At 35.5% G+C, this 13,574-nt stretch overlaps 1 protein-coding gene across 8 annotated transcripts in view; it reads right to left on the reverse strand.

Annotated features, from left to right (window-relative positions):
* Window positions 1-13,574, reverse strand: part of GTDC1 (glycosyltransferase like domain containing 1) — a 385,507-nt gene that overhangs the window by 17,176 nt on the left and 354,757 nt on the right. For 7 of the 8 annotated variants that reach the window (XM_058548908.1, XM_058548907.1, XM_058548905.1 and 4 more), the window contains one exon: window positions 9,961-10,070. The exons of the other annotated variant lie outside the window; for it this stretch is intronic. In XM_058548908.1, the coding sequence (XP_058404891.1) occupies window positions 9,961-10,070 (110 nt within the window). The remainder of the gene's footprint in view (window positions 1-9,960; window positions 10,071-13,574) is intronic. 8 annotated transcript variants of the gene reach the window in all.

A 13,574-nucleotide genomic window follows, 5' to 3' on the forward strand; every position in this document is an offset into this window, starting at 1 on the left:
AAGGCTAAAAGAGGTGACATGGTTAATCAGTGGCTGAGCTGGAACTAGACTCTGAGCCTTCCAAATTCCAGGATAGTGTTCCTTCCATTGCACCACGTACTTGTGACAGTTTAAATTTTACAAATGTAACAATTTAGGCGAGGAGAGATATAGCTGGAAAAGCTCACCAGCTGAATCCAGATATTCACTCCCTATTGTGTTGCTTTTTGTCAGAGACTTCTCTGCTGATAGGGGTTGCAGGAACATGAATTTGTGAAACAGGCAGGCCTTCCACCATAGTCCCTTATTGGGGCAAATATTTTGACCACACCACACTGCAAATCATGACCATATACAATTACAGGAATTCAAAAAGATTAAAATACCAAAGCAATGTACAGAAGCCACATTCTAAGACCCCCTATCTATCAATTCTAAGTCACATATACATTTACAGTCTTTTAAAATAGGATCTGTTTCTAATTTCCTACTGGTCTATCAATGTTTTGACCTTTTCCTATTCATTATTTAATTAATTTATCTATTTCCTTGTGTGTTTCCCGAGTGTACATTTCTCATAAACTTTGAAGACAGTTTATGAAAATAAAAGAGCATTTTTCCTCAGTAATATTTTCATAATCATAACTTTTGAGAACAATTTCTTGAGAGATGCTTTGGGTGTTGCATTCCAGAACATAGTATCTTCATGGTCTTCCCCCTGGTAGGACGGATAAATGATCTGTTGTGAGAGTTGTGCTGAATTTTCTGGTTTCAATATAAAAAATAAATATTCCACTTACGGAAGCTGCAGGTATAGATTTCAAGCAGGCCTAAAGTTTAGGCCTGCCAGGGGATGGCAAGTCTAGGAGTGATCATGGGAAAAAGACTGATTCTCACAGGACACACTGAGGAATAGGAGTGAGGTGTTACCAGTTACTTGTGTCTAGTGAGTCTCCTGAGCCTTTGGGAGGGGATGGCAGAGACAGAGTTAATAAATCTTTCCTGAGAAAGGAAAAGACAGCTTCTCACGCATTGAAGGGGAATATCACCCTTGTCAGGGATATCAATGAGAGCTGGGCCAGAGGAGTTTGCTCCTCTAGCTAGGAGTACTACTGATTCCTGCTCCGTGTAGCTGTCTCTGTTTCAGAAGGTGTACTCTTTACTCAAAAAGCATCTTCCAGTTATATCATGACCCCTTACGGCAGCCAGGTAACAACTGACCATAGTGCAGCGTGATATGTGCTTTGCAACTGATGGAATGAATATCAGTGCTCTGAGCAATTAGAAAGGGAACAGAAAGGGAAGGTATAGGACAAGAAACACCATTGGAATTGGAATTTTGGCAGGTGGAGAAAGGGTATGCATACGCCTCTGTGGGGAGGGACAGAGGAATTTAAGCAACAAATAACACAAGATAACACAAGACATAGAAGTAAATGCACAGATGTATTCAGAAAATGGTAAAGAGACCTGGAATTCATGAGGGATTAGGATGGGGTCAGAGTTTGAAGAACCTCATTTGCTACAATGGAAATTTAAATTCATCCTGCAGAAAATCTACGAGACACATTCCTATTATTGTCATACCATTGTGATTCTCATCTCGGATGGTCTGGGTTTAGAAAGAACACTGATAACAGTAGGTAGATGAACTGAATATCAAAGTGTCCAGAGGCCTGGAGACTAATCTGAAGGCTTTGCAGGATTCAAGCTCCCAGAAGACAAGGGCAATAACTGGGAAAGGGGCAACAGAAACAAGAACGAGGCACAGGAATTATTTCCATGGGATACATTCTCTGATGTGAAATTACTGAGTCAAACAAAGAGTATAGTAACTGAAGTGGCTTAGTGAAAATTTACACTGGCATCAGCATGCATGCAGATGTTTCCCCATAAGATGGCCAGTCTTAGTTAGGATATGCCTTTATTTTTATTGCTTTGCTCAATGCAACTGATCTCTCATAAATTCTTTGTATTTACACTTATTTCATTATTGGTAAAATATAAACATTTTTTTCCCCAAAATTTGATTTAGTATTTATTTCTTTGGATATCACCATCTCTATTGTTTATTAGCTGTGTGACTTTGGGAAAGTTATTTAACTTAAGCCTTAGTGTCTTTGCCCATACATAGAGGATTGTAATTGTTCCTATTGAAAGGACTGTCGTGATATAAAATGAGATACCAGACTAAAGGCCCGGCCTTGTGCTCGGCACAGAGTAAGAGTTCAGTAAGTTACTGTACTTATGTTGATGCTTTTGCAAATCTTTATCTATAATATATATTTAAAATCTCTACTTAATTTCTTAAAAGAATATTTTGTTTTGTTAATTTTTTAGTATTTTGTTTTGCTTGTTTTATTGTTTATTGCACAGAAATTATTTTACTCAATTTCTTGTTTTCACTAAAAAATATTATATTGTAGAACTGGATAAGTAAATTTTGTTATCCTAAGTTTGTTGGATATTAAATTTATACACAAGTTGAGTTTATTTCTGAATTCTCTATTTTTCCCATTTTTCTACATTCATATTTTTGAATCTGTAAAGTGCTCTTTTAAAAGTTATCGCTTCATACCTGTTCTGAATCTGGTAGGACACGTTTTCCTTCATTATTCCTCAGAGATTTCTTTGATAGTCTGCCCATTTATTTATTTTGTATGAGTTTTAGAACTACTCTGTGAAGATATATAAAGTAATATTCTGGCATTTTAATTGGAATCTTGTTAAATTCATAAATTATCTTGAGAGGTATTGTCATTTCCATCATAGTATTCATTCTTTCCTATCAAGAGCGTGTATGTCTACATTTATTCAAATTTTCCTTACTTTCCCATTTTATTTTGTTGTTTTCTTCAGCATAAGATTGAGAGACAGAAGAGTTCAGTTTTAAATTAGATTCTTGGGAAACTGACTTCCCCAATCATATTCTTGGGAAAGTGACTATATGCCTATTTCTAAGAATCATGTGAAGGTGGCTCTGTCTACTGAGAATCTACCTCAGATCCATGCTACTTAAATGGGGCCAATATAAATCATTTTCCTCAGCTATAAATTGGGGGTGTTAATACTTGATTGATTATCTAGTCACTAGATTGTTGTAAGGTTATGAAATAATGTATTCAAAATTATTTGAAAATGTTACAATATAAACAAGAGTATGGTATAATGAAATGTAATGATAAAAATGTTTTTGTCTCCCAGTTAGTAAGATTCTAGAGGGGAGGAACTACACCTTCTCCTCTTGGTATCCACAGTATGGTGCCAGATCATAATAGGAACTGAGTAAACACTTCTATGTTAGAGGAATGAGTAGATAGTGATAAAATTAAAAAAAAAAAAAAAAAGGAAAAGGAATAGGTTTGGAGAATGGTATCGTCTAGAGAAAATGAGTTTATTCCATCTTACAGGCACATTTATTTCATCTTCATCTATAACCATCTTATAATTCAACATTGATCAATATATTAATAGCTTTCCTTCTGCTCGCTCTCATTGTAGCAAAATTTTATACTTTTATATTAATGTGATTTAAGTTATTTGTGTTTCTAGAACCTTTTTATTATTTCCCCCGTAGTGTAGCTGCTCTGCTGAAAATGAGACTGTAGCTGGGAGCTGAGTGAAAAAGGAGATGGGAGGGGAAGGAAATGTTACATAATTATCCAACATTTGACTCCAGAGCTAAGGATCAGGAATGTGCCACAATCACAGTAATAACCATTGTCATGCCAGATACTAACCAGAAGCTTCCCACATACTGTTTTTAACCTCAAATTAAAGGTGAACCAGAAAGACTTCTGCTGCCAAAACTGTAGTTCAGGTTTTCACTTTCCTTGCAACCTTTCAGGTCCCCACTAACGCCTAAAGCTAAAACTCGTTCTCCTACTGTCTGCTGTAGGGAAAGAAGAACACTGATATAAGCCTTTGGTCTTCACAGAAAAAGTATTTTGTTTAGAATTACCATTTGTGGGAAATTATAAAGTATCCAAACACATTCCATTGATTTGATATCTTAAGCATGTGCTTTTTTTTTTTTTTTTCTTTGAAACCATCTCAAGGGCTAACAATGCGAGCCCGTCACGAGAACTGTCCAAAATGACAGTGTTTGCATTGAGAGGCTTCCAGGCTTTTTGGTTCGTTTGTAACGTGGAGTCTGATGGATACTTCATGTAGCAGAATGAGCTTTCCATTTTCTGGATTAAAAATAATTCAAATAATGGCAAGAATGAACTTTTAAAGTTCAGCATCATTAACGTCTTCTTTGGATCCAAAATTCATTACAGACTCACTCCATAAACAAACTTTGAAGGGAAGTCCATGAGTCTTATAATAAAATCTGCATAGCAGTTTAGAAAGCACCTTCCCCCAAATTATCTAATTGTGCTGAAACTCTCATGATAACTCACTGAAGTGTTTAGGGCAGGTGATTTTATTATTATTATTTCTCCTTCCCGTCTCCTCCTTTGTACTGCACAGATGGATTAACTGAGGTTAACCTAGAAAGCTACAAGACCTAGTCCCAAACTTGATCTTCTGACTTCAATTTCTATAAATCAGAGTTTCCCAATCTCGGCACTGTTGCATTTTAGGTTGGATAATTCTTTGTTGTGGGGAGTCGTCCTGTGCTATAGGAAGTTTAGGAGACCCTCCTAGCTTTCTCTTCCATCTGGCATGGTAACTGGTAATGTTTGAGATGGTGGTTGCGTGGGTCTCTGTGTAAGCTTGGGTCCCTGAGTGACCCACCTACAATAAACAAATAGCATGAATCAGAAATAAATCTTATGTGTTTTAAGGCACTGAGATTTTAAGGTTGTCTGTTAGTTTAGCATAACTCATATTCTGACTGATGTAAGAGCTGAAAGATGAGAAAAAGATTGAAAAATACATTTATGTGAAGTCAAGGTCACCTATACTAAACAGAAAATATAATAAAACCACTTAGAACTTCCTTAAGCCTTAGGCTTCTCTATTTTCATTCGCTAAGTATTTGGAAATCATTTCAATGTAGGTTTCTACATACCTGATACAATTGTATTATTCTATTACGCCAAACTCATTCTTTCATTCCTTCAAATAATATTTATTAAACACTAAATATATGTCAAGTATTATTTGGGATATCTTTCCACTTCACATTGTTTTTGACACTTTTCTTGTGACAAAGACAGATGGAAGAAAAAAGAGGGAGTTCTCTTTAATATCTAAGGAGTGAGTTATTTAGGAAATGAATTTGAGGTTTTGCGTGTGTTTTTTTAACTTTATATTTGCAAAGAAATTATCAGTGAAAATGGAAACGATTTTACATGAGTGGCCAGGATTTCCCACCATTATCACCTCCTGCTTTCTTACCTGTAAAACAGGGATGATTTTGTGGACTTGCACGTGGAGTACAGGCTGCGCAATGGTATTAGAGGCATACTGACGAGGTTTGAATGGTGGCTTCACAATTGGATGGATGGGTGACTTCAGGCAAGTGACTTAACCTCCCTGCGCCTTACTTTCCTCAGCTGTAAAGTGGTAATCACAGTAGTGCCTAACTCACAGGGCTGCTGTGAAGAATAAATAAGGTGATGCCCAAAGAACTTAGAACAGTACCTGACACATGCTAAGTGCTCGAGAAATATCAGTTTTAACGTTTTTAAGAAATGTTCTAGTAAGTGATGAATAAAGCCCTGGAGTGGGGCTACAAGTTGCAAACATCATAGAACACGTCTGCTTTATTCACCATTTCATCCTAAATGTTTAGATTAATGCTTGGCACAAACTAGATATTTAAAAACACATTTATTGAATCCATAGAGAAGTGAGTAGGGGTGAGGAGACTGACTCCCAGGTTCTACTCCTAACCTTGCCTCTATCTACTGCCCGTCTCACCCACTGTGCCCTGCTGTGAGAACCTGGGACAGTCACTGTCCTAGATCTCTCCCCTCCTTTGTAAAATGAAAGGATGATACAAAAGAGCTATAAAGTATGTAGCTATAAACTAGAGTCGATAATCTTAATCTACCACACTTTCAGAAAAAGGATTATAAAAACCTCACAACAACATAATTTGAAAATAATCAACATACTTGAAAATACTCAACAGTATGGAGACTCTATAAAATTGCCGTATTAGAGTTTTAACATTTTCAAAAGAAATTTAATGGAGATTCTTTGCATCATCAAAAAGGGCAGTAAAACTCATTGGCACTAATGCCACCACTCAGAGATGTGCTAGCTCTCCCTAAGAGCTCTGCAGAGAGGGAAGAAGAATGAAGTTGGATAAAGAGTAATTAATGTACAAACTTGCAACTAGAAGAATAAGTTTTGGAGATCTAATGCACAGCATAGTAATTATAGTCAACATATATTTCAAAATTGCAAACAGACTAGATCTCAAATGTTCTCACTACAAAAAAGAAATAATTATGTGATGTGATAGAGGTCTTAGCTAAAGCTACAGTGGTAATCATATTGCACTACATAAATGTATGAAATCAAATGTTGTACACCTCAAACTTGAATATTTCAGTAAAAAAAAAAGTAACTAATGGTCCTGCAGTCATATATTAAACCTTTCTTGATTTTTCATACATCTAGGCTTGTATTTGAAAGAGAAAAACTTGACTCACAGGCAGTACAATAAAAGTGACTCAAGCTTTCAGAGTCTCAGTTTCTCTACATACCAAAGGGCATAATAATATCTACTCCATTGGGATTATCATGAACATTACATAAAATAACGTGGCAAAGGACCAAGTAAGAAGCAAACTTTCAATAAATAGTAGCAATTAATAGCATAATAATAGTTATTATTGCAATTATTTACAAGAAAACCACTTCCTAGCAAATGTTAACAGCATTGAGGGTAATTTTTCTGGCTGACGTTACACAGTATATAAGTCGGCTTCATGATATGGGTTTTAGATATGCTAATGTAGCATCTAGAAGAGACAACAGGCAAAGACATGTCTGCTTGCTAGGTAATCCTTTTTGTGAAGTGCTGGATGGTGAGTTGGGGAAAAAATTAATGTCTAAACTTAGAGAAACAGTTGGGTCAGAAAACAAGTACATGTAAAGGTAGCTTAGCATAGTGGTTAAATGTACCACCTAGCTATGTGACTTTACTTAATTTCTCTGTGCCTCAGTTTCTCCGTCTAAGATAAATGGAAATAGTAATACTGAACAAGACTGTTATAAAGAGTTAATATTTTTAAATGGCTTAGAACAATGCCTGGAATACAGTAAATGCTATATTAGTGTTAAACCAGAACAGTAATGTGAATGCCTGAAGTAATACAGAAAGGCCTATTAGGAAACCTTTGGAGGAAAGACTGGCAAGGTGCCCTTTTAGGAGCACAACTTGGAAAGCTACTTGGCTCATTAATTCATTCAACAACTTGGGCTTCCCCTATGTGCAAAGTGAAGTGCCACAGCCATAAAGAGAGTTGATTCACATGTGAAATGACAGAGGTAGACCAGAAGCTAAGGCAGAAAGGAGCCCCAGATGAGACTGGGAATAACAGAAGCGTGTTAGATAGATACATAGATAATACAGATATTATATTATCTATAGATAATATAGATAATATGATGCCCATTCCTAGGCACATCCACAGCATTCCCTAATTATTTCACAGTATCCCAGGTACCTGTTAATGATATTTAAGTGTCTCCCCAAGGCAGAGCTCCCTGACGGTGGAGAATGAGTCTTGTTCACTGTGGAATCCCCTTTCCACAGGGCTCAGTAAGTATATATTGAAGTGAAGCAAAAGTGAGTAATAAGATTGGACCTGTAATTACTGAGCACTCAGTACTTGGGCTCCTAACTGCTCTCATCGCAATTTCAACCCTCCATACTACTCCAAATAGCTCAATGTTAATGTGTGGAAGGAGAGACTGTGATCCCAAGAACATGGCCCTTTTGAGTAACATCTTAGTCTTCTTTGTAGTGGTGGCTTAAGACTACCCAATAGTAAAAGGGCTAAGAAGCCTTCTGCTTAGGGATTTCCTCCAGCTACTTTTCTCAGTCCATACACAAGCACCTCAAAGCCAGCACAAACAAAACTGAACTCACCAGCACCACAAATGAGCTGAATTTTTTCTTCCTTCTTTCTCTACAGCTGTCCATCGACCAAATTCTTTTCTGTGTTTTCCTTGAGAATATCTCGCTCAGACAGCCGTCTCATTAATGTCTTAGCCACCACCTCACGGAGACACACTTGAATTACCACTATAGAGTCTTACTGTGATGCTGCCTACATATCATTGCAAGATAAAGCTTCCTAAAATACAAGTTTCATCATATTTCTTCCCTGTTCAAGATCTAGGCTCCATATTTCTTCTCTTTACCTAATCTACTTTGGTTAGTAAGATCCTCCATACTTTGGCCCTACACTATCTATGTAAGTTTCGTACTACTTACTAAGGTCTGCATGCAGAATGCCCTATTCTACTTTGATTAGTGACCTCACAGCACTAATCATTGAAACTGTCCTTTCATTTAAATACAATATTTAAAACGTTTGCTTCTGAATGCTTTGCCAATGTCATTTCTCTCTTGGCATATGACTCCTAATCCTTTGGCTGCTCAAGTGCTTGCTCTTCAGTGAACATTCTACTCTAAGCCACACATGTCAGTACTAATATATAATTAGATTATCTTTTGTTTCACTCTCTATTTCCTGTGCTTATGCACAAGTGTTCCCTCCTCAATAAAACCACAAATTGCTTGAGGGCATGGAGTTTACACTATTTTTTACTGTTTATTAAACAAATATTCATTGAGTTCCAGGGTTGTGCCAGGCACTGCACTAGGTTTTGGGGTACAGTGATGAATAAGATAGACATAATCCCCATCCTCATACCACCTACATTCTAGTGTGTGTGTGCATGTGTGTTGGGGGTAGTGAGATAAAAAATTACACACAATTATATGATTAGAAACTGAGGTAAGCACCACGAAGTAAAAGTACAGAGTGCCGTAAAACTATGATAAACTTCATATTGAAAGAAAATGTCCCTGAGTCAAGATCAAAAGGATAAAAGAGAAACAAACAGGCAAATGTCTAAAGGTCTAAAGAAGCCCGGTACCTTAGAGGAACTTAAAAAAACGTTGGTATCCACAAGTGCAGAGGGCAGAAGATGAGCCATATCAGATGAGGCTACTGAGGTAGAGGCTGGGAGTAGTTCCTAGCATTGTGCCAGAATCAAGAAGTACTTGCTAAGGGAGGGTAAACTTAAGTGGTTCTTAAGAGTCATAACGCACCATGGCAGAGGTCATTCCTGAACTTTCGTTGTCTATGTATTTGGAGTTTTCAAAAAAAAAAAATGCTGAATGCCCAAAGCTTAAAAAAAGTGAATACTTACATGCTTATGAAAGTGATCAGGATGCTCATCTTATTGAAACACACATGCCCAGTAAGGATGCAGGGCAAAGGAAATGTCTCTGAAAAGGCTCCATGTGGCAGTAAAGATAAGAAGACCTGCTGCTATCAGCTCAGATTTTTGTTTTCTCAAATTCAGTAAAAAAGGCATCGACCAATGACAACTATGATGTGGACTGTGGTCTACTCCACATAACAAGTTTGATGGCAAAATGTTTTAAACAGGCCACCTAACAGATGGTAATGTATTTCAGCCATTACCAATGTGAGCAGAATTCAAACCAGGGACCCCAGAGGTGAGAGGTTGTATATCCAATTACAAATTCCCACTTTCCTTAAGTATTAAGATGCCTAAACCAATGTATTTTATTTACATCAAGATGCATTGTATAGACTATATTTGATAAAAGAGATGACTTCACGTTCTCAACTTAAATCAAAGAATGTTTACTTATTTTTTTAATTGAATCACACTTTAATGCCATTGTATAATCTTTTGTTTAACAGTGCTCATCTTGATTATTCTAACAAAAGGAAACATGGAAATTAATATTTAAGTTATAGATCTTATGTCATCTATAAAAATACACATTAGAAAATGTAAAAGAGATACCTGGGACATCTGTGAAGCTTTCTCCAAGGACAGATACGTGGAAATTGAGTCCTAAGTCCTTAAGACGCACTACCGCCTTAAAAAAACTCTCTGGATCTTTATCATGCTCCCTGGAAATAAACACACAAAATATAACTTGTGATACCTTAGGGTATGCATGAGGAAAAGTGTTTTCACTTCTCACAGTATCAATTCTTTTCGTGGTCTATTTTTAGTTAGGGGGGACTCTGGCATCCAAGAAGAGATTTTTGCCTATAACTTTACATTGTAGCATCAGCATTGAGTGCTTTCATAAATATAACTTCTCTCTCATGGATCAAAACCCAGTCATATTGAAGTCTTAAGGCTCTGTAGCCTTTTATTAAAGGAGAAATCTATCGTGTTTTTCACATTTCTTGGTTAGACTATAGAAAGTCTAGTGTATTTTCCTTTCTCTCAAAAAGGTTAAATTTCCACTTAACAAGGTTCTTAACCAAAGAAAAGACTAGTCTTCAAAAGATGATTCTCTACTGATCATGAGAATGTACCAAAGATGCTTTTCATTTCCATAAGTCAGAATACCTTTCTCTCACATTTACTGAGCCCCTTTGTGCCCACAAGGAACACACAATTTAGGGAGTGAGATTACAGACTCTCTCACTAATCTTTCATTTTAAATAATTGAATAGAGAATTGTAAATATATCAAAAGAGAGTAGGCCTGAGTCTAAGTCCACTAAGTATTAGCTTAGGAGTGGAGGTTAGTCAATATATAAAAGAATAGTAATAAAGATAATTTTTTCATTTAGTAGAGGCTCTTGAAAAACATGGATAATTTTTGTTTGTTTATTTTGTCAGTCTTCTTTGTAATGACAGAATGAGAAGTTAAAGGACACTAAAATAAAAAAAAAAAAAATTCACCAATTCAAGAAACCACATTAAAATGGAATGAGTTATTTTTTACATTCTGAGGTGTGAATATTTCAGTATTTTTTGTATTTAATTACACTGTTTTAAATTATGTTATTTCAGACAGATGTGAACCAGATGTCTTCAAATTATTTGTTTTTTTATTTATAATTCAGAATTTTAACTTATTTTCTCAATTACAGAGAAATAGTTATATATCAGCAATTGAATTCCTCATTTACCAACTAATTATGTAAAATAAATCTGTAAATTGATCAAACTGCTATATGAAATATGAAAAATACATCATTCAGGAAATTTCACGAAAAATGACATCTGCAACCCTAAATGTGTTAATTCACAATTCAGTCAATATTTTCAGTATCAAGAATTAAAACAAATGCATCTTCTGATTAACATTTTAAAACGGCACTTATAATCTCATGGAATTGTAAAATATTATAGAATTAGAGTTCCATAACAATTTATTTTAAGTTCTGTATCTCTCAGTTTGATTTACTTTAAATAATAAAGAACACAATGGCAAAATGTTCATCGCTTTTTAAGATGATGCTTATTACATACGTGTACCCTTGGGAAGTTTTTGGATAGTTCTTATATATACCACTGCTGTGGGCGAACAAAGACTCAAACAGTTTGAAAGTAAAGAATATGCCATATGCTATCTTCAACCATATCAATCAAATAGCTGCCACTTAATCTGTAATATGTTCTTTTAGTCTGATTCTCTTGGAAATACTTAGATGAAAAGAAGGGAAACAATATAACATAATATATCTTAAAGAAGGCGTAACACTATAGGGAAATATAGCCACTCAGTTCTTTAAATTTTTCATTTTGAGTTCCAAAAATTTTGGCTATGGATCCTCAAGAGAATATCTATTCTAAATATTTCCTGCTGTTTGTTTGTTTGTTTTGTATTAAAGTTAAAGTAGATGCTATGTGAGGTTTGGAGGTGGTGTAATTGGGTAGAAGCTGTAGTTCTTAAAAGATTCCAATATGAGTATTTTCAAAGCAGCAAGCTTTATGAACCTACAATTTCAGTGTTTCTATACAAGATAAATGCATTACAATCCTACTGTATTCTTTAGATATTTTTTATAGGTGGACAAAAGCTTTCATATTCAATAGTTACTTCGCATAAGAACACAAAAGAGATTTGTATGAATCCCCTCTCTTTTTGTTTAAACTATAATATATGGATGAACGTAAGGTGAGATTTTTCTTCCCCAAAATTATCCCTGAGAAAAGAAGCATTTTATACTAAAGTCCTTATAAAGTCTCTCTTAATACCGGGCACTCTCTCAATTACTTTATTTTGAAAAAAGTACTGTTTAGGGAAGTTGCATTAACCTGAAACAATGTCAATTGATGAGAGTTTTGGATGCTTTTAGCAGTCATTCACTTCACGGGACTGGTAAAAACAGAAGCAAAGGAATTGAATACTGCCTTGGTAATTATTTTGGGAGATGTGACCTAACAATTCAAAGTGTTGGATGTTGTTTAAAACAAATATTTTAAAGATCATTAAAAAAAGTAATAGAGTAAGTGGTTACTGGAGATCATGAGTAGTAAGTGGGTTTTTATAGCTGGGGAAAAGATTTCCAGGGATGGCATCATACACAGTTTCACAAGTCTTGCACCCCAAACTGCTTAGACTGAATTCCAGATGACAGGTGGTGGAAACATGCCAGCTCCCTGAAAAGGTGGCACCATTCTGATGTCAAGAATGCAAGGGAGGGCGAGTTGAACTAAAACTGCTTCAGGAAATATAAGGGTGGAAAAAGAGCAATACTTCTAAAAATATTCTATATGGTATGTGCTTTAAAGTATTATTTATGTCTAAATTAAATTATATATTATAAGTAGACACTTGACTATTTCATCTATGTCCCTCAAAGTTTACATAGTCAATTTAGCTGAAAATTTTTCTCTTTAGAAAAATGGAAAATTGCCTAACATTCAGAAAATCATTAAAGATGTGCACAAATATTTAGCCACAGCCATATATCAAGGCTCAGATAATATTCAACAGCAGAGCTCAATATATTTTGTTGAGTGAGGAACTCATTCCAAATAGCCAACGGATCATCCATGGATCTTATCCCAGCACCCGTGATATTAATGAACCCATTCAGCAGAATATGAGAATCTGTCTTAAATTCCTTTCTAAGAAATCGAATGTAAAGCTCTCATACTTATGATTTTAGCATGAAGCATTAAATATAGGATGGGAGATTTAAAAATAACATATAGAGTGCCCCTTTCTGCCAACAGCTGTCAAGATTAAGCATACATTTAACATATATACTCAGTTCTCTATAACCACACTTGTAGACTTATGGGCTCTTAAACACTCTTCTGCTCTCATCCATTGCTGGTAGGAATGTAAATTGAAACAATATTTTAGAGGGCAGTTTGGTAACATACATAATAAGCCTTACAATGTATATAACTTTTGCCCCAATAATTCCAATTTAGAAAAGTTACCCTAAAAATTAATTCAAGAGGTGCATGGAAATTCAGCTAGAGTATGACAGCATTGTTTATAATGGTAACCATCTGTAAACAACCTAATGGGATGATAAGGAAATATATTTGGACATATGATGCAATACCATGCAGCCACTAAAAATAATGTTGTAGAGGTATATTTTCTGACATGGAAAAATATTCAAGAAATACTGTTAAGTAAAAGGGGGGTGA

The sequence above is a fragment of the Diceros bicornis genome, chromosome 10 (assembly GCF_020826845.1).
Source record: "Diceros bicornis minor isolate mBicDic1 chromosome 10, mDicBic1.mat.cur, whole genome shotgun sequence".
Lineage (NCBI taxonomy): Eukaryota > Metazoa > Chordata > Mammalia > Perissodactyla > Rhinocerotidae > Diceros > Diceros bicornis.